Source organism: Solea senegalensis, linkage group LG3 (genome assembly GCF_019176455.1).
Source record: "Solea senegalensis isolate Sse05_10M linkage group LG3, IFAPA_SoseM_1, whole genome shotgun sequence".
In the NCBI taxonomy this organism is placed as follows: Eukaryota; Metazoa; Chordata; class Actinopteri; order Pleuronectiformes; family Soleidae; genus Solea; species Solea senegalensis.
The window spans coordinates 26,195,734-26,217,013 of NC_058023.1; the positions used below are offsets into that span (position 1 = coordinate 26,195,734).

The 21,280-nt window shown below is 42.6% G+C and overlaps 2 protein-coding genes across 2 annotated transcripts; one reads left to right on the top strand and one right to left on the bottom strand.

The window, feature by feature from the left end:
- The first annotated feature begins 196 nt into the window (after positions 1-196).
- atxn10 (ataxin 10) lies at positions 197-8,247 on the top strand. The gene is made up of 11 exons (XM_044021864.1): positions 197-359; positions 1,140-1,331; positions 1,596-1,681; positions 1,786-1,882; positions 2,007-2,171; positions 2,290-2,370; positions 2,636-2,792; positions 3,280-3,397; positions 3,536-3,720; positions 5,747-5,810; positions 6,155-8,247. The coding sequence occupies exons 1-11, from the start codon at positions 229-231 to the stop codon at positions 6,337-6,339; spliced, it is 1,461 nt and encodes a 486-aa protein (XP_043877799.1). The 5' UTR covers positions 197-228; the 3' UTR covers positions 6,340-8,247.
- A 1,048-nt stretch (positions 8,248-9,295) lies between these two features.
- Positions 9,296-19,340, bottom strand: wnt7ba (wingless-type MMTV integration site family, member 7Ba). Its single transcript, XM_044021865.1, has 4 exons — positions 18,917-19,340; positions 16,983-17,209; positions 11,947-12,218; positions 9,296-10,471 (listed from the first exon to the last, which is right to left on the bottom strand). Exons 1-4 carry the CDS (start codon positions 18,997-18,999, stop codon positions 9,992-9,994), a joined length of 1,062 nt encoding a protein of 353 aa, XP_043877800.1. The 5' UTR covers positions 19,000-19,340; the 3' UTR covers positions 9,296-9,991.
- Positions 19,341-21,280: the final 1,940 nt, after the last annotated feature.

The window sequence follows — 21,280 nt, forward strand, 5'->3', positions numbered from 1 at the left end:
TAATTTTGGACTGGAATACATTTCTTGACTCACTTATTCCCAAAATGAGTAACTTCATCCCAGTCCTTCCTATTTTAAGTGGTAGCTGCGGTGATTCTCCATCCGAGGCTTTTAATCTCTGTGAAAACAGCAGCACATGCTCTGACTCCACCCTCGTCCCGGATTGAACCAATAACACGGCGCAGATTACGCCGGATGTTCCACCCACACTCATGAAGACAGCTAAACATGGAAGCTCTTATCAATAGCAACCTGGACATGTCGGCGTCTATCGCTGGTATTTTGAATGAAAACCCCCGTCCCGAGCACCTGCAGGCTCTGAAAACATTTACGGCTGCCTTACGGGACAAGGACTTCAGGTGCGGACAGCGTCATTTACCGCAGCTTTTCACGGAAGCTGTGGTTGTTAGCTTGTTGGCTAAACTAGCATGAAGTGCAAACGCCGTTAACTACGCACTGTCACTCCGCGGTCATGGTTTACTGTTATTCAGTTATTCCTGTATATACACACAGTTCTTTATCTGAATTATTTTATATCAACACATGCAGTTTTGTGACTTTATTCAGCGACGTGACTGTATTGCTGCTGTTGATATTTACATTTACAGAGGACTTTTTGCCAAGTCATAGCATAAATAAGCATAGGTGGAACCTACTTCAATTAATGACGCTCCCGTCACTGCAATTACTGACGCATAAAGCAGCACTATTTAAATCTATCTTTTGTATGATAACTCGTCTTCTTATAAATAATCATATAACATGTTATTTCCAGTTATAATATCTAGGTAATCGTTTGGTAGTGAAATTTACTATTGGCTGCCATCAGTGTGATTCAAATGAAAATGCTCGTATTTACACATCATTAAGTTGAAATTCATCCTCTCATGCTGTGTGTACCTCACACATTTCTCATTGTTATTAAATTCTGGTATAAGTGGATTGGGTATATGTCAATTTCTTGATATACCAATGTATTTGCCATGTATTCCAAACAGTGTCCGTTACAAATTGCAGTCCAACTATGTGTTCTTGTTGATTAACTGTGAAAATAATCTTTTGTGGCAGTTAAGAAACCATTGCACAGAATGCCAATTGTTGTCTTTCTCCTTTTTGTTGGTCATCTTGTGTGTTGTCAGGGAGGCTGTGGAGGAGCAGGTGTTCTCTCAGCTGCTGCAGGTCCTGACCAGGCTCAGTGATGAGCTGCAGGCTGCCAGAGGACCCGATGAGGACCTGCATTCTGTGAACCTGCAACTGCAGCTGGCTGCTGAATGCTTCAGAGCACAGAGGAACTCCTGTGTTCAGAGCACACGCAATCAGAGCCTGCTCAGGTGACTACAGATACTGGTCTTCAGCTACAGGGTGGTCTTTCAGCTGTACAGTCTTTCCAAGAATCACCATAGAACATTTTCAATTTCTTTGACACAATCTCAGCAAGATAAACATTGCTTTTTTTACAGTGCTATTGTATAAAATTGCATTATATGTATCTGCCTTTTTATGCCAACCTGCCGATCACTTATCTGACCAAAGAAATAAGCAAAGACGCAAATAAATATACACTTAACTCAAAATGATCAAATTCTGTCATTCAGGAATCTTGGTTTCCTTGATGTGTCAGTTAAACTTCTGAATTTCCTTCACACCACAAGTTTGGAAAGCAGAGATAGCATATTTGAAAGTAAGTCATACGTTTGGAAGTTATTTATCCTAAGAAAAAATGTCATAATCTTGGATAAACAATATGAATATTAACCTGTTTATATGGATTTTCCCGTTATTCAGCTCTGCGTTGTGGGGTCCAGTTCCTTGGTAATTTAGCTGTGGGAAACCAAATGTGTAAAGATGACATTTGGCAGCTGAGCTTTCCAGATCTTCTCCTGTAAGTTTGTAACACTATTTTATAACAGCAATGTCAGAAATTATGATTGTAAAACCGTGGTAATTTAATTCTTGATTGATAATTTTTACTTTTGTAATAAGTGAAGTCAAACATGTGTGAGCAGGCACCTGCTCAGTGTGGATGATGAGAAGACAGTGAACTACACCTCTATGGTTTTCCACACATGTCTGGATGAAGCCAAGGTGGAAGAGCTTTCTGAGTCAGAGAACATTCAGCTGGCTCTCAGAGTGATGGAGCTCTGCAGAACTCAGCCTGACCTGGATTGGACGTAAGTGTGTAAAGCAATTATTCGTTTATTTAAAGAGTTATAAGTTGTCATCAACTGACTTCTATCAATTTTGTCTTACTAGTTGAGCTTTTAACGTGGTATTTGTATGAATTTACAGGGTTCTCATTGCAACTCAACATTTCCTCAAATCTTCAGCTCTGGTGGAGAACATGTACTCAAGGATGTCTCACCATGAAAGGTACTTTACTTTTACTGCAGTTCCATACAGCTGCAGGAAGATGAAGATATTTCATAATAAACTGATATTTATCACTGAAACTGACATGCTAAGAGACAGTCTTGTCATTTCTCTAGTAGAGAACTTTTCTCAATCCAGATCTGTGATGTTAGTGGTTTCTGATTCTGCAAAATAACCAGTGAAAAAGGCAAAAAATGTTTGTGCAACTTGTCACAGATCACTGTCAGAAGCCCAAAAATGTATCTTACATATTTGTGATTTCCAGGGTTACATTGCTAGAGCTGCTCTTTGCTCAACTGAGAGAGGAAGACCCAGAGGAGTGTGGCATTCCACCCAGTGTGGCTCGTTTTCTGGCAAATTGCTTCAAAAACGGTTGTGGAGCTGTGCTTACGCTTGCCACTGGTTCTACGTCCAGTGAAGAGGTACAGAAAGTCATAAAAACCGGTCTACTGAGTCTGATTTAAAGGTCCAATGGGAAAGAATTTATGAAAACTGAACGTGAGACTGCATAGTGCAACAAATGGTGAACTCCTCCACTCACACCTCCCTCTTCCATGCTCATCAGAGAACTATGGCAGACTATGGCAACCCATTTACTCTTTCTTTGTTGTTGATTTTTGGGTTTATGTGGATGTAGCCATTCTTCTTTTGAAGAGCTTCTGCTCTAAAACATGATGGTGGAGTTCTAAAGTGCATGTAAAAGTCTTGAACTCTTCTAATTATTACACACTGGACCTTTACTGTATGTGAAGCATTGTCGTTTTTTAATTATTGGTATTGTTCTTGCTTTTTTCATAGGTCATAGACAAACATGCACTGCCAAAGAGCATGTTTTCTAAACCGCATTATACTGCACATGCTTTCTTTTCTTTTTTTTGAATGACACCTGCTGGTTGTAATCCCCTGTAGGTCCTGCAGGAGGCACTGACAGTGATCAGTCTGCTGGATGTTTTGTGTGAGATGACCTCAGATCACAGGCAGTTCATGTTCCTACAGGACCACCCCGATCTTCTAGTATCCACCGTTGGTAAATGAAAAGGCACTCACCTACTCTCCAGATTCTCATTAAATCATATAGTGAACCAACATGCATTCGCTCAAATTTTAGCTTTGGTCATTTAAGTGTCTTTTCCACCATTTCCTCAACCCTTGCTTTCCCCCACAGAGCTCCTTCAGCAGGTGCACGCCGTAGGGAAGGCCAGTAAGAATATTTTCAGCACTGCTCAGAACTTCTCCTCCTTAAGTGGCGATGGAGACTCTTCCTCACATTCCCCTGTTATCAGCTTCAAGGCCCACCTCGTCCGGCTGATAGGAAACCTCTGTTACAGTAACACTAACAACCAGAACAAGGTATGTTGAATTGACTGATTGACAAAAATGCAGATGATAGGGTTACATGAATAGTTGCAAATGAATATGCTTAAAGTTGAACATACAGACACAGTTTCTTGTTATTTGGTATAAGCTAATTTAGTGAACAAGGCCAAGACAATGGGAAGAAGAAGAAGAAGCTCATTTGGGCTTTGGACATTTTCTAGGGTTTTCTGACACTTTATAGTCTAGATTATAGTCAGTAACTTAATACTGAGGCTGTTGTCAATTTAAGATGTATTATAACTCTGCCAGGAAGGAAAACATTTATTTGACTGAACTGAAATATATATAGGTCCTTAAGAGTAATTTCTTCATTAAAGCACAATTGCAAATTGCAATATCAAGAGCACAATGAGTGGTCAGGGAGGCCCTCCTGGTTTCGCTTTGACGGAAGTACCTCTGCACTAAACTAGAAGAACGCTCGATGAGCACAAACGTCTGACAAGGCCAACACCCTGACTCATCATTTTAAATAAAGAGGAAAAAATTCTTGGATCCGCCCGTTTATCCAGATCCACTCCAGAATTCAATGGTCACGCTCCACCCATCATCCAACTACATTTCATAGAAAACCATTTAGTTTTTGACAAATCCTTCAGACAGACAGACAGACAGACAGACTGCAATGAAAACATAATGTCCTTGGTGGAGGTAATAATAATCTTTTTCAGAGTGCAGGTTCTAGTAATGTACTGTTGTATCAAACCACAGTATTTCCCTAGGGCTGGGAATAAGTGAGGAGTGCACAAAGTGTAGTATCTAATGGTGCATGAGGCCGAGTGTTCTCGCGACTGCAAGCTTACGAGTTCTTTCAACACAACAGCTTGGTTTTGTGCTGAAATATGAAACATTCCCTCTGTCATGATTTTATCACTTTGTCTCCGTCTGTCAGCATCGCACTATTAACATAAAAAAAGAGATAAATAATGATGTGGATGGGGAGGAGTTGGCCTCTATCTATGGCCCATTATAGACTCAGTCCTACTTAATAGAAACAGATTTGTGGAATGCTTGTGGGATGGCCACCCTCAGTTGGCCTCTCTATAATATTTATGGATGCTGATCTGTGGTCTGTCAGTGGTCAGAAATCGCCCCATATCTGTTTTCACTAAGATCTCTTCCAGTAAACCAAATGTCATTCTCTTCACCTTTTGGGAGAAATTTAAGATGTGCATGCAAAGCACTGAACTGCATGCACTAAGTCGAAGTCAGGGCCCAGTCACTTGTCATTCAACTCTTCATGAGTTTGGACATAATACTGTATGAGCAACTTCAGATCTCTCTGGAAAATGCAGACCTGGGTGCTTGTGATAGCAACTTTTGTTTCTTTGACAACTGAAGTGACATCTCCATTTTCTAAAGCTCTGCTGCTTGGTGGCGCTCTGGAGCTCCTACAGGTGCCACAATGGTGAGAGAAAAGCAACAGTAAGCAATGACACTGAGCAGATCACCGTGTTGTGACAGTCACCAACTTGAACCCACAACCACACTGTTGCTTTAGTGTGGACACGATACTTGGGTTGAATGCATTTCCTTCCATATTGAGATTGCCCTTTGTTTTTTTCTTCGAACAACAATAGCTGGCGAGTCTGTCGCTAGACCAAATGCTCCATTTACTGAAATGTTATGGAAGATTTAAGTGGTACTGATGAGACCTATACTCTTATTTCTCTGAGAATGGGAAGTCAGTCTATGCTTGTGGCATGTTTGCTTTGTCAGACCACAGGAAGCATGGACATCAGACAGAAAGAAAAACCTATTGCTGCTACTGTTACTTCTTTTGACCGTTGCTTTGAAAGAAGACTCACAAAATTAGAAACATTTGCTATTTAGAATTTTATGATTTGTGTCCCAAGTTTATGTAGGATACTTGCTTTGGGTCATTGTATACAAATACAATAATGACTGAGAAACTGTCAGCACTTCCAGAAGTTATTCAAACTTTGATCCATCAATGTCAGTCATTTCTCTGACGTCTCAATGAATTTGTTTTTTTTTTCAGGTGAGAGAAGTGGAAGGCATTCCTCTCATCTTGGACAACTGCAACATAGACAGCAACAACCCATGTATCCTTTGTGTGATCATGTCTGTGTTCATATTGTACTGTCAGTTTTTCATACGTGTCATTGTTGTTCACATTTCATTGTGACACTTGGAATGTAGCCCTGACAAAGGCCACTGGTTGACACATTAGCTCTTCTTAAGTTGACGTAGCCATTAGAATGAAGGCTTTTTAAGTGCCTGGATCACCCTCCGTTCTGAATTACGTCTTTTATGGGGTTTTTTATGCACACTCTGCAATCTTAGGTAAAGAAAAGCAACTGCAATGGAATTAGTCATTGCATTTGAATCGCCACATACATAGTTCTGTGAATTTCTGATGTTGCTGTCCTTAACTGGATGCCTCTAGTCATCAGCCAGTGGTCCATCTTTGCCATCAGGAACCTGCTGGAAAACAACCAGCAGAACCAGCAGCTGGTGGCTGAGCTGGAACGCCGTGGCCCCGCTGACTACTCTGCTCTCAGAGAACTGGGTTTCCTGGTGGAGGAACGAGACGGAAGCTTGCTGCTCAAAACTGTGAGGAAAGACTCATAGATGCCTCGGAGATGCAGCCAGGAGAAAGTGAGATCCTCAACCCACTAGCAGGTTTTCAAGTGAAGTTATTGTTGAGAAGGGAATAAATTACATGTGCGCCTTCTTGTGTGAACATGTACTCTAATGTTAACAAGTGCATACAGTATTAAGCTTCATCTGCAGGTAAATGTCTCTTCCTCTATCAAACAGGAAACAAAATGGCCGCTACATCACAGATATAGTAAACTAAGTAACACTTTTTAAATAAGATGTATCCGTAGAAGAGTTAATCCTTTTCAACTATTGCAATGTAACCTATGCTGCTCAGATAGACCTATCGGAATACTTGACTCACAAAAGCCAAAAAAGTACAGACAAACTCATGCTGGTAACATTTGGCAAGTGTAGTGCTTTGTGGTTTAATCCCAAAAACAAAGAGCACCACAGTATCTTGGCCTTTCCCTTTGAAATGCTACCAACAGAGGTTGGTAGTTTAATTCCAGGCCTGTAGTGACTTCTGCAGCAGCCGTGAAACAGAGAATGACCAAAAGAAGAACATGATGTAATCAAACCTCCTTACCACCTTACCTTATTAAACTGCGCTGCCTTTGCCAGAGGAACAAAGGCTTATTTTCCTCTTCCAAAATGCTTAAAATATCCTCCGATCTTAAGTGACATAGTAATAGTCAGTAGTCGTATTATAATCTAAGGGCCAAAGTGCAGAATGCAATAACTAGCAAACTATGCATGTAATGCACAGTCATTTAAACAACGCTCAGTACAAAGTGTGAGGTAATCACTGTGTCTCTGCTTGCTTTTGCAACGCCGTTAGTATTGAGGTCTACTAATGATAATCTCCGGCAGGCTGTACACTGAGAGGTGTAATGCTGCGGTTATTCAAATAATGAGTTTTATACTCAACTTATTGAATCTTATCCTTCATCTTCATCACTTTCAATCCTCTATCTCTATCCTGCTTTGATCCTGTAGGTAAATAAGGTGTGAGCGCTGATGGCATGCATCATCAATCACTAACCGTCTTTAAACTCGGTTCACTGAGTTTATGATTTACCTCTTTGACTGCCTCTCTTCTCTTTTGAGCATGCTTTATTTATATTTTCTAGAGTGCAAAGACTTTTGTACTATATAGTGTTTACCATACTTCCTCTTTAGCTGTAGCTTTGTGTGTGTGTGTGTGTGTGCGCGTGTGCGTGCTGCTTAAGTGACTGTGGGTCATTAATCGATAGATGAGAGTATACTAAAAGTCTGCATCCGTAGAGTGAGTGCATGAATTAATGAGTGAGTGAGTGAGTAGTGAACCAGAGCAGAAGCATTACTTTGCAGAATGACATCCCTCTCTGCTCCTGCTATCGCTGGATAAGCTGAATAATCCTGACACCTCAACAATGCCGTGCTTTTCAGTCCTGTCCACACCCTGCTCCACCCTGTTTGCTCTGCCTCTGATTTTTAATGACAAAATGTATTGAAACAATCGACTCGACTCTCCCCTCAATCCGCCGGCATAGTGGAGGGAGCTTATGTGGTTCCGGTCCCTAGGATTTCAGGCGGCTAACAAAACAGCTGTTACTCGCGCTCGACTGGCCGGCTGCAATGCTTTTCAGCCCCACAGGAAAGAGGCTGTGTGAGTCAGTCGTGCTGAATGAGGTGGCATGACCACGGTCGTCTGTTCACCTCCCTAACACATTAGCACCACAGCAGTGGAGATTATAAATTCTTGTTTCCCACATCAGCGTTTTATTCTGTAGGCTTCTTTTAGTTGTTGTCTTTGTGCCTTCTGGTTTGATAAATTACCTTTAAAGCAAAAATACTTCTTCAGGGTAAAAAAAGAAAAGAAAAAATAAGTCATTTTCAAGTTTCAGTCAAATGATATGTTTATTTAATGCCTAATAAAGAATTGTGTGTGACAAACAGGTTTTTTTGTAATGATTTTAATGAAGCCAATAAAGGCCAGATTTGACATAAAATTCAAGAGGCATGAAAAGGATACTCAGGTTTTATTGATAAAAAAGAAAAAAAAAACGTCCATATTTGTGAGTGAACAATTAACTTTGATAATTAGCTGTATTTCATGTCATAACTACACTTTTTGGAAGCATCGAGTCGCTCCTTGTTACTGAAAGAACAATTGAAACCAATGGAAACACAGAAATCTCAATTCTCTAAATTCCAATGTACTATTGTGTCATTCAACAGCGTCCACCAGGTTACCTGATTCCCACTGATGAGTGACTTTGATTTGTGAAAGATCACAAAGAACCGAAATGGACGAATCTGGGCTACTTGGATAGAACACAATGAGTATTTACACTTTTTTTGAACTTTTGATCAAAGACATACATTCCAAATAAGTTATAGCTCTCAAATCTGCATACAATGACAAAAGAAAACACTGGTAAATAATTGCGACTTTGTTTTCCACCGATAAATGACATAAAGTGCCACGTTCCTCATATAAAAATATACTCTTCAAATTGTTTTGTAAGTTATATAAAGCCTAAATAAACATTTCTGAATACATTAAGGGTGCTTTCCAAAAATAACTTTAAAGGCCTTTGATGCTCCCGTACCCCTTTCAGTGTGGTTATGGCACATGCCATCCACCCAGGCAGGCCTAAACCGCGCTGGAAGGCCTTGTGTAAGCAGAGGCCACGCTGTGGAATTCCACGTCTCCGCCGTTCATGGGAATGTTGGATGCATCTGAACCTGATTGCACCTCTATGGAGTTCCACTGAGGCTTACATGCTTTTCTCAGAAGTCAAGAGCCCTCCAAAAACAAAACAATGAACACAGTCAGGAGTTTAAGTGCTGCTGAAACTGACAAGTTGGATACTTTAAATAGTATGTCAGTGGTTTCTGCCTCTTTGGCTCTTGGTGTAACAAAGGGTCTGGCCCCTGGTGGGAATATGTCCATGAGAGAGAGTTTCAGCAACAGCACCCGATAGCACCAGCACCCCATTAGTAATATCCAATGAAAAAACAGGAAGACTATGTGAGTGCAAAAGAAAAATAATACGTAGCAAAAACTACCTCACGGACCACTGATGATGTGGATGAGAGAAGAAAGCTGTGAAAGTAAAAAAATGTGACCTAGACCTTGAATTGAATTTGCTCTCCGTCCTTTTAAGACTGAAAGTTTTGATACTTTTACATAAATATTTTTGTTTTTGTTTTTTTTTTTTATTTTCAGTGTTCAAACAGAATACAGTGTGAGTGTACAGTGACAAACGTTCAACGGGAGCCTCTCGTCTTTCATGGCAGTCCAATGCACTTTGTCTCCACTTAGCATGTATCCAGTCCTCGCGTGAGCCAACCGTATTCTGCCGCTGTTTTGCCCTCTTGTGCGGAATCTCTGTCACGTGTGAGCTCCGAATCCCTTCAACCCGCAACTTGTTTCACGTCACAGCTTCGTACCGTCAAGCGTGCTTTTCCGAGATGCCGAGTGACTGTTTTTCCTCATAACTCTCCAGACTCTTTTGTTCCATTCCACGGCCAACTTTCTGTTCTTTAAAGATTTCCAAATAGGCTGTCACAATGTGCAAAATGTTGAATAAATACTTCAAAAGTCCACTTTTATCATATCCTCGTACCTTCTGTCCAGTTCTGCCAGTTTCCCCCTCCCCCTCCTGTTCATACCGTCCAACTTGCTTGTTCCCTACTTGCATGTGAAAACCTCGGACTTCTCACTGCAGGTGTTGCACTTGACAAAACAGCACCAGTGGAACTTGCAGTTGCACTGCCAGACACGCGTGTAATGGTGCGTGTTGTAACCCCGGCCACAGCACATCACGTTACAGCTGTCCGTGTGGGTGGAGGTGCCATTGCACAGCCTGCCTCGTGTCCCTGTGCTTCCTGTAGCCGTGTCCTCCTCACAGTAGTTGGGCGAGCGCTCCAGGTAGACCAGGTCTGTGTCCATGGGCTTCTGGTATCCCCGGGCCTCTTTGAGACGCAGGAAGGAAGGCTGGCGGAGCCGAGAAGCCCGGACGGGCTCCACTTGAACCGCTTCACTGTAGCGCTCCTTCAGCAGGTAGCCGATCTCTCTGAACTTGGGCAGAGTGATCCAGCAGGTCTTAGTGGTGCATGAGCCGGAGACACCGTGACACTTGCACTCGAGCTTCATCCTCTCCTCGAGGATCTAGACACAGAGACGGACAGTACAGTTTAGCTCAGTGTTGAGTAGACCAGACTCTCGTGTTATTCTCTTTTCATTTGCATGCTAAGCTTCCACTTCAAAATGTCTGCTTGTACCTAAATCATATAAAATCATTTTCCCCCTATACAAACACACCTATGTTCAAATGCAGTCTCATAGCCAATGTTGCGCTAGTAAAGGGGAGACTGCCGCAAACAGACTGGAGCAGGTTGTTCAGCGATTTGATGCTTCTTGACCCCACCCGCCCCTGCACTGCAGCTGTATACACACAAACACTCCCTCAGTCAGGTCCCATAGTATCACTTTAAGGCCCACTTATACTCCTTTTTTGGTCCGTTTTACGTCCCTCCGTCCCAAACGTCCCCTCTGTCACTACCCTACATGCCTCTTTTGTGTTGGTATGGACGTTCGTTTGCACAGTACTTCCTCTAGAGGGCAGTGCTGAGTAGATACGTTGAAGGCATCAACATAGCGACTATTAAAAGGGCTTATTTTTTTATTGTGCTTGATATGAAATCGAATGAAAAGTGTGTGGATTTCGCGGTGGTGGAATGTTAGACCTCTGAATGTAAGACGTCCCGTTAATGAGGAAGTTACTTGTTGGTGTTGCCGATGCGAGAGATCGATGATGATGACTTTTGACAGCTTGCTTCACCGGATAGCCCCTCGATTTAAAACCACAGCGTGCCACTGAGTGAAGCCGAGTGCCTGGCAGTTACTCTCTGTTTTCTGGATGCAGGGATGAACCAGTTTTCCAGTTCTTTCGCTGTAACTGGTTGCTTCTTTTCATTTTTCTATTCTATTTTCTATACAGTATAGTGTGGACTCTATACTGCCCCCGCGATTTCCGGTGATATTGCTACGTTTCATTCAAATTAACGCAAAGTACGGACAAAGTCGCCATCCGTCTCCGTCTTTTGCGTAAAGGCACAATCTAGCTCGGTATAATGTGTCTTTACCGGACCCGTTTACAGGCGAAGGACGCGACATACGAGTAACATTGCATGGTTTCTGTTTATGAAGATGTCACCGAGCCAGAATAACAACAACAAGAGTCACCAAAGGTTTCACACTGCAGCTTTAAAATACAGCCCCCTGCTCATAAGCTGGGTTTTCTGCAGGCACGTCAACTTTTCAGCACACTAACCAGTAAGCCAACTTAATGTCAGAAACCTGGAGAAAATAACTTATACCCCATAACTGGAGTCTCTAATTAACTTTACCTTTCCTCAGACCACAAAATAGCGTGACAGGCCGAGAAAACTGACCAGAGCTTTTGTGCAACCATGTGCGTATGGAGTTACATTGTGGTTTGACTGTGAACCAGATTTGTATTATAATGCCATGCAAACATTTTCAGATGACAAAACTGACAGGTGTTTTCCATTGGGCCCGAGTTTGACGTTAATGTGAAAACAGTGAAATGTCAGTGTTTCACAGTCGGCCGACTGTGTTACCTTTCGTCCTGCCTCATTGTTATGCAGGTTCATCAGCCGCCGGGCGTTTTTCTTGATCTCGCGGGCGTCCACGAAGCGCCGCGAGAACTCCACGCCGTACTTGACGTCGGCGGAGCAGCCTCCCCACTTCCAGCCCTCCTCTTGGTCGTGGTAGCCCTGCTTTTCGCGGTCACAGCCGCAGTAGCTCAGGTTGCCTTGACTGCAGGCTGCGGTCACTGCATGTGCCACACCGGCTGCAGTGATGGCGTATGTGAATGCTGCCTCCCTGCTGCCTAAAGAGAATAGAGAGGAATCTGAATAAATAGAGACAACAGGGCAACGATAGCATTCCCGGCTAATATGTCGCATCATAAAATCACTTCAATCCTTTCTAAAAAAAGTTCAGTAATCGCGGTCGTCCCATCATAAGAACAAGAACTGCATACTTGTCTCTCAGTTTTGCAGTTATGGCACGAGCAGGATTCCCAGCCTGTGAAAACAGTTGTACAATGTTTTCTTGGCTGGAAACTTAACAGTGTTTTATAAACTGTGGATGTCGGGTTTGAAATAAGTGGACGCTATTGAGGCAGTGGTCATCAAATGAAAGATGCCACTCGGTTGCACAATGGGAAAGTTAGAATCCAACATTTCTGGAGTTTGACTCACACAATAGACCCGAACATCACAACGTCTGCTGCGTTGACTTCAATTTAAACGGGAGTTCTTATTCTGAATCTGAATCAGTCTGCTTCTTTTTACAATTGGTACTGTGTGTGATATTGTGCTATATTTTAAATATTTTTTAAAGTCGGTATAGTGGTTAGCACGCTTGCCTTTGCAGCAAGAAGACCGGGGTTCGAGACCGGGTTAATCCGGGTTTTCCGGTTTCCTTTATTTCGTTAAATTAGACGCTCCAAATTGACTGTGAGGGTGAATGGTTGTTGCAGTCTCTATGTGGCCCTGCAATGGACTGGCGATCTGTCCAGGGTGTACCCCGCCTTTCTCCCTATGTCGGCCCCCCCCGCGAGGATAAAAGGGTAGAAGACGGATGGATGAAAGTACAAATTTCATCTGCCACAACTTCTACACCAAGGGAGACAAACTCATTATAGTTCAGGGGCCACATCCAGCATAATTTGATCTCAAGTGGGGCCGGACCAGTAAAAAAATAGCATAATAACCTATAATCAACAAGAACTCTGAATGTTTTCCCTTTGTTTTACATTCAATGAAGTATCTTTTACAAAACATGACATTTCTTGAGAAAAACGCGTGCAATTTCCGAAATATTATGCCTAAATTTACCATTTACACATGTGCATTACAACCTACCGAGCGCAGTGGATCCTATAAAGGCACAGACATTTAGTTACAGGTATCTGGAACTGAAAAATAAAGTATAATATCTCACATTGTTTGACACCCCGTTCTACACAGTTGCTCGACAGAAATGTGAACCACAGTGGTAGACAGTGGTTGATTATTTTCAGGCGGGACATATTTTTAGGGGGGGTGACCGTCACATCAAGGCAGTGCTTGAACACATGGTGTGTCTTTTCCTTTAGCGGCAAAAGAGTGTGATTGATGATGTCAGAAGACAGCGTGGGATCATGGGAAGGTGTTTGGTCTTGTTTGGTTCCCCTGCGTGTTCGCACTTTATGGGGAAGAGTTTTACGGAGAGAATGCGCAGCAGTCATGATCCATAAGTGACATATAGAAAAACAAAAGTATGGCATCATTAAAAGATGTTTCCACAATTTAATTGTTAAACCAATTCATCCATCTAAAATATATACTATAATAACACACTAATCGAATAATCATGGCTCATTTCAGTAAACCCCTTTGTTTTATGATGCACAGTAGGTATAAATAAATATCTGCCACTTAATTATCTCCGCTTCATCGCCACTTGAGGAAGCCTCAGCAACATTAATCTCACTTTCCCTTCATTTAAATATATTCCAGCGCAGTAACAGATTGTACTTCTCCTTTGCACATGTTTCTAATCTCATAATATCTCAGATGTTTTTCTTCCCCCCGTCTTGTTCCATATCTCTGGTCTGCATCAGTGGACTTGTCACAGTGAAAACTATAGCGAGAGCGGTAAAGAAAACACAAGTGACATCTGCTGGCGGACTGCAGCAGCTCTCTCTGCATCAGCACTTGTGCCCGTCTTGCAGTGTCTTCTTGTTTTTCATCAATGGAATTTCTCACACGGCTTGAGTGTCACTCTGTGTGCGTCTTAGCCGCTATTACGGCGAATGTTGAAATAATCTGTGGCCAGTCTTCGCCGAGATTGTGCTTTTGTCTGTCACCATTTGAACTTCAGAGTAAACACATTTATATTTATGGCGGGGAAATGAATTTATTGGCACAACAATTGGTAACGGGATATCCCCCTCTCCAATCAGGATAATGCTGGGCCTTTGTTCTTCTCAATAGCCCAGAATATTAATGCATGGCGTCTCTGGTAGAGGCGATTCTAATGGCTCCCTTCCAACCTGACAAACTCACCCGCTGAAACCGTCGGGCCTGCGGTTCCCCGAGTCCATAACTCATAACAAACTCTGAAGTCGTCTCTCATCAGCCTAAATCCGCGACCCATTCACATGTATTGTATGGGGAGTGTTTCTCAAGGCATCGGGCGCATGCAATAGCCAAACAGCCATCTCCTCGTGCCGTGATTTGTTTTGATTGTACGGCCGTGCATGCAGGGTTCCATTGTTGCCATCCAGCTGCTGGAGCTGACTTCAATTAGTGGTTAGAATGAATCTCTCTGTTCTCTCTCAATCCTTAATGAGTTCACAAGCCTGGCAGGTCAATCAAACCCAAGTGGCGAACGGTACACGAGCGGCACGAGAGCCGCGCGGCAGCCGCTTTTCGAGGGGCCCCGCGACGATGCCAGCGAATCTGACACTATGATTTACAGCCCCCAAATTAGTTTTTACACAGATCTAATGAGGTCTAATCTTTCTTTTTAATCTTGCCCAAAACCCTGCTCACGGAGAGGACGCGGCGTAGAAAGCTGAGACCAAAGTGTCTCTTTGTGCTCATTTGCACACCACAAGAGAAAAGAGACATTTCCTCTGACAAAAGAAATAAAGGGATCCAGACATCTGCCTGCCCCTCTCCTGTGTAGAAAGTGATTGCTCCCAGAGCTGCTAGATTAAACATGAATCCAAACCCACAGCAAGACCGCAACAAAACATTTCGGACTGAGATGCAATTTAAATGAGAGGTTCACGTCGGAGCAAACGGGCTTCTGTGAGAAATAAAGTGGTCAACAAAGTGGCCTCAAACCAGGGAGATGTGTTCGTGTCTGCATTTACAGATTGCGGTTATAAATTCTCTCAGTCGATGGATGGCACGCCCAGATAAGCCGTAGACCTTTCTTCATAAGAAAGTCTTCACACTTCGCCTGTGACAGTGTGTTGCAAGCACATGTGATGTTCCACTCGTCAATTACAGGCTAAACCTCCTTTGGGGGACACTAACAAATCCTTTTGTGTTGGACTTTTTTTTTTTCCGTTTTAGTGTCTCAAACAAATCAGAGAGTTCTTTGTGGTTGTTGCATGTGGGCTTTTCAACACAAAATGCCTTCACTTAAAGTCTCTTGCCACCCATCTCGAAGCCTGTTTCGTGCCACTTGGGTCGGGGCAGAGATTTGGAGGAGGTCTGAAGACAACGCAAGACAGATGAGGAGACAGGCTCGTGTCCAGGATGACAGAGGCCAGTCGGCCCTGCGGCATTCGTCGCAAAAAGTGTGATGAATCGAAATGGCAACGCGGCCGAGTGCCATATCCAGATCGGTGGACATTCAAAGCATTGTGATGAAATTTCCACCACACTGTGCAGCATCGACAGCACATCTCTGATGACTCCTGTGATTTCGAAATGAGGCCACACAATAGTTTGGTTTATAACTCAGTTGTGTCTAAATTCAGGGTCTGCACTAACCACATTAGATTGAAACTGGCATCTGGCAACAGACTTCGACCTTCCAAGATTATTTCGAATGTCACCTCAGGTCTACGTCGCCTGCATGTGACTTCTAGCTTTGCGTCCGTGCCACTCAGAGAACTACAACGTTCTACTTTACTGGAATACTTTTAAACATAAACAAAGGTCGCGTTACATTTGTCCGCTGAGTTCACACGCTGCCGGTTAAGCCTGCCGACTCCACACGCCGTGTTGCCCACGGCGATATTTCTGTGCCGAACGTAGCGGAGCGGCTATCATTCTGAAAGTAGCGGGAAGCTGGGAAGGCATTCATGTCACTGTCTGCACCCTTGACTTAAAAACACCCACTAAATGTTTTCCTCCCAATCCTCATCGCTGCTCGTCTTTCAGCTTTGATCGTAACCACTGAGGAACTATCATAAAAAATACCTTCAGAGACTCGGCTCGGCTTGTTCCTGGAGCAAAGAGGCTAGCAGCGTCTTCGGCTGCAGACGTTACACACTGGAGCTTTAAATTAAATATAACCATAAACAAAGTGATTGTTTTCAGCGCACAATAAATTTGGGGCAGTGTTGTCGGTGCGAGGGTTCCTTCTGCTGGAGCCTTAGGGGCAAGAAGTCAGAAGTAGGATGCATTTGGAGGAGCCCGTGAATAGGGAAAGGCTTCGTCGCCCCAATGCGGCAACAGATTTTGACATCTACTGGCCATATGCGGCCGACTCTGGTCATGAAGTGCAACGTCCTTATTTCTATTCTAGTGTTTATTGTCTTTCACTATCATTTTTTTGTTTGTTTTTTTCAATTCTAGTCAATTCTTTACAGTTAAAAAATGACAGATTACCCGACAATACTTAAATTTAAAGCAGGGATGGGCGAATCTGATGACACAAACATGTTATTCTCACAGCCAGTGTGCCGGACCATGCGTGACCAAGCACTTTAATCTCTCCATTTGCAAATCATAGCCACTGATTTAATCAAAGCTAAACATATTAGTCCAATATTTATACTGTACTGCAGTATGCAATGTTTTTGTTGTTTTTTTACCATCACACATAAAGAAATGTGAGGAATCTGAGTTTCACACAGACTGACCTACTCTCAGCTCTTGTCCAAAGACCGTCCTCTCTCCCAGAGCCGAGCAGTTCCATCGGCCGTAGCGAAACTGGTACTGACACTCGTTGATTCCCAGCTGGGCGCCCTCACCGATGACGATGATGGCGTCGGGCCGAGTCTGACAGAGTGCCCGCTGACGGGGGGCCAATCCCGGTATCTTGTTGCAGATAATGTTTGCACCCAGGGCCACCACAGAGGACAGTGCCCTGCGAGGAACACACAAGGAAAGAGATAACAATTCTGTCTGGGAAGGAGAGATGGAGACAAAAAATGCACCTGCCTCCTTCAGTAGCTTGATTTAGTTGAGCTTTTTTTTGGCTGTTATTCAACTCAAATGTGCAAATAAGAACTAGGGACTAAAAAGATTTAATTAGTATTAGAATAGAATAGCCTTTATTGTCATTGTACTGTGTAGGTACAATGAAATTGAGGGTGCTCCCGCTGAACAACCCTGCACTGCACAAACAAGTTAACAAGAAAAACAAAGGACATCAATAACTGATGGTATAAAAACAATACAACAGAATTAAAAAAAAGAATTCTCATAACACAGAGAACAGGTGGCAAACGTCAAGGTCAAGCAAATATGAATATATACTGTATATATAGACAAATATACACAGATTAGATTATGAATAAATTAAAATGACAAAGGGGCTGTAAACATGGCATAGAGATAATTATTGTCCGTAGTTAACTCGTTTTGCCAACCATAGACTTTTAAATACTCTTATCTGCATGGCACTGGACAAATACGCTTATTTATGCCAATATGTGGATTATATATATGTCGTTTTTCAGTTTTTCGATCTTCTTTGCTCCATTTCACTGGTGCAGGCAGTCTAGAATTATATATATACACAATATAGATATATATTTATAGCTATGTATATATACTGTAGGTATAAACAAGAACACATTGCAGTAGAGGCACATTCTCTGCATCCTTCACCCTCTTCCCAGATCACATCATGTGTAATTGAACAGACCTTCGCAACACATGAAAGACAACAATAGTTAATTATAGAAATGGGACTAAACCCAGTTCATTTCTGTCATTTCTGCCCCTGTTCTGTTACAGAAAACATGAACCACCGCAGCTATTTTAGTTTCCAGGACCTGCCCTTGTTATGAATGAGAGGCATGTATGGTGCAGCAATCATTCCCCTTTGTGAAGGCCTGGCTCTCTTTTAATGTCATAGTAAAGCTCATTACATTGCTCCCGCTCCTATAGACAAACCACGAGGCTGTCCAATATCAACCCCATGTGCTGCTTGAAACTTGTCCGACCAGGTGCTTCCAGTGGCTCTGCTTTCATGTGTAAATCCATCAGAGCAGGTTAACTCATCATCGAGAAGATATATAAAAATCATAGAGATTACATTTTTGGCTTCATTCCCCACCCAAATGTCGATTTATGACACGATGGTGACATAAAAAAAATGCCGTAACTGCTCTAATAATGGGAACAGTCTGCAGCTCTCCTTCCCGTATAGACTGAGATTCCGTCATGGAATAAAAATTTAAATGATTGAGCAACATACATTGACGCACATCCAAGCAAAGTTTTGACTGACTGGATAATCCATTATTCCATATTTCCCCTTTCCAAAAATAATCTCTGCCCCAAGTGCAACCACGGCGAATAGAAAAAATCACATAAAATCATAATATAGCTGTTAATTAGTAATATTATAAACACGTCAAACTCTCACGACTTGTAAATAAACCCACCAGCGACCGTTTTTAATACTTTCTAACTCGGTCTGACTCGACTGTCCAATTTCACCGGTGCGTAATTGGCCATTTAGCGCACAAGGAACAATCAAAGTGCACGTGTCAGGTGAGCTGAAAGTCAAACGGACGTGTGATTAAATCGATGAAGTGCATTATAAACAAACACATGAACCTACAGGTAGCTTCCGCTGGTGAGGATGAGGAAAATCTGTGGGTAGTAGACGGACAGCAGCGCACTGCGAGAGGAGATGATGAGCATGGTTGCGCATTGAACACCACTTGTGCTGCACTCTTGCGGTTTAGAAAAAAAAAACTGTAGATAAAGTGTAAAAAAAAAAGAAAAAAAAAGAGGATGAAGTTTTAACAGATAAATCCGTTTATGTGAGGTCCAGGAGAGTGGACGGCAGGGTGTCGTCTCCTCTCTCTCTCTCTCCGCTGTAGAGGGTGGGTGGTGTCTTCAGCAGCGGCTAGTGCAGCCGTGGCGCGCAACAACAGCAGCAGCAGCAGCAGCAGCAGCTCCAAGCTCCGCTGGCCATGTGTTGCTGCTGGAGATGAGATGCTCCATCCTACGGCCGCAGTGCGATCTGCCACCTGGACTGTGTGACAGTGACGGACTGGGTGGGAAAAAAAAGAGAGGAGCGAGGGGAGGAGGAGGGGAGTGGAGGGCAGGGGGTGCAGCAGTGCAGGGCTTCCGGATGTCCGATTCCACAACGTGACGCTCACGTCTCCAAAAATTGATAGTGCTGTCTGATTTGAAGGGTGTCTGTCTGTCTGTCTGAGTGTCTGATTCTATCTATCTGTCAGATTCTGTCTGTCTGTCTGAGTCTACCTATCTATCTGTCAGATTCTGTCTGTCTGTCTGAGTCTACCTATCTATCTGTCTGATTCTATCGATCTATCTGTCTGTCTGATACTATATATCTGTCTATCTGTCTATCTATCTATCTATCTATCTATCTATCTATCTATCTATCTGATACTATATATATATGTCTGTCTGTATGATACTATCTATCTATCTGTCTACCTACCTATCTGTCTGTCTATCTATCCATCTGTCTATCTATCCATCTGTCTATCTATCTGTCTGTCAGTCTATCTATCATCTATCTATCTATCTATCTATCTATCTATATCTGTCTATCTATCTATCTATCTATCTGTCTATCTATCTGTCTATCTATCTGTCTGTCTGTCTGTCTATCTATCTATCTATCTATCTATCTGTCTATCTGTCTATCTGTCTATCTATCTATCTATCTATCTCAAACGTTTATCTTCACAGTAAACCTTCCATAAGTGTAACTATAGTCTGTGGGGGAGAGTCTTCACTGTTCACCGAGTAATCACTAAACAAGTTTGATCACTTGTGTTCATACTTCAGACTGACTGTAATCAGACTCCAGGTCCATCAGCTTACACTGTATGCTCTGCTGGTGTCATCATCGACAATGCGCCCTCATGTGGTGACTTGAAGGATAACAATCCTCATCATCACATTCTGGATTTTGTTGAACATGACTGAATATTTATGAGGTTTGGAAAAGACAAAGAGTTTCGCTCTGTTTTAAAAAGCTGTCTGAGTTTTTCCCCCTCTGTTGTAAACATCCCTTGTAAACCCTGAGTGTAATTGAAAAAAAGATGGAAAGGCCAACAAGGACAACACGAGAGCAATTTTTGCACTTTCTTTCTCTTAAACATGTTCCACAGCAAACACGCCACTGTTTGCTGTGCAGAGGGGAAAAAAAGAAATGAGTACAATGGGAGGAGACAGTCCTCTTCAGTTTCAAGGGACCTTCAAAGGATGGGGCGTTTTATTGGTCTACTTCATAGAGTGGACCAAGGACAAAGTACATATTTTCTCCGCTTGTTGTTGACATTTTGGAGGCTGAAAAACGAGACATTCTGAGCTTCACTTGAGCCGTAACAAATAACCGCAAGGAGATAATATTAATACCATTTCTTCCAATATGAGATATCAATCATACGAACAAAAGTGAGACCTTCCCCGAGAAAATTATTGAGGGTAGTATTGTGAACATGAACCTTTCAATTTAAATTCTTAGCAGCTGCCAATGGAGCAATTGAGAGATAGCAGTGATTTGGAATATAAAATAATAGAATAACTTTCATTCTTTGGCTGTCATAAGATTGTCCTGATCCTTGTGCCCACTCAGACCTTGTGTAACTGTAGCTGCAGTCTGATGCTAGGAATGAAAAGCGGCTTTGCCGCTAATTTGGCCCGTCTTGGCTGTTGCAAACCTCAACATGCAGTCATTCCAGTGGACAATTCCCAGATAATGTCTGTGGCTGGAGGGCAGCAGAGGAAGAACCCTTTGTGTATGTGTGTTCTCTGTGCCTTTCACTTGGTTTCTCTGTCTCTTTTTCGATCCCTCTCTCTGTCCAAATAATCCTCCTAAACCACAATTTCCAAAGCCAAGATAGCACTTAAGCAGTGTGCACTCACTGTCCTGGCATTCACGCTGCGATATCTGTTTCTTTTCATATTTTCGGGCAGAGGACGAGGTGAACAGGGAGAC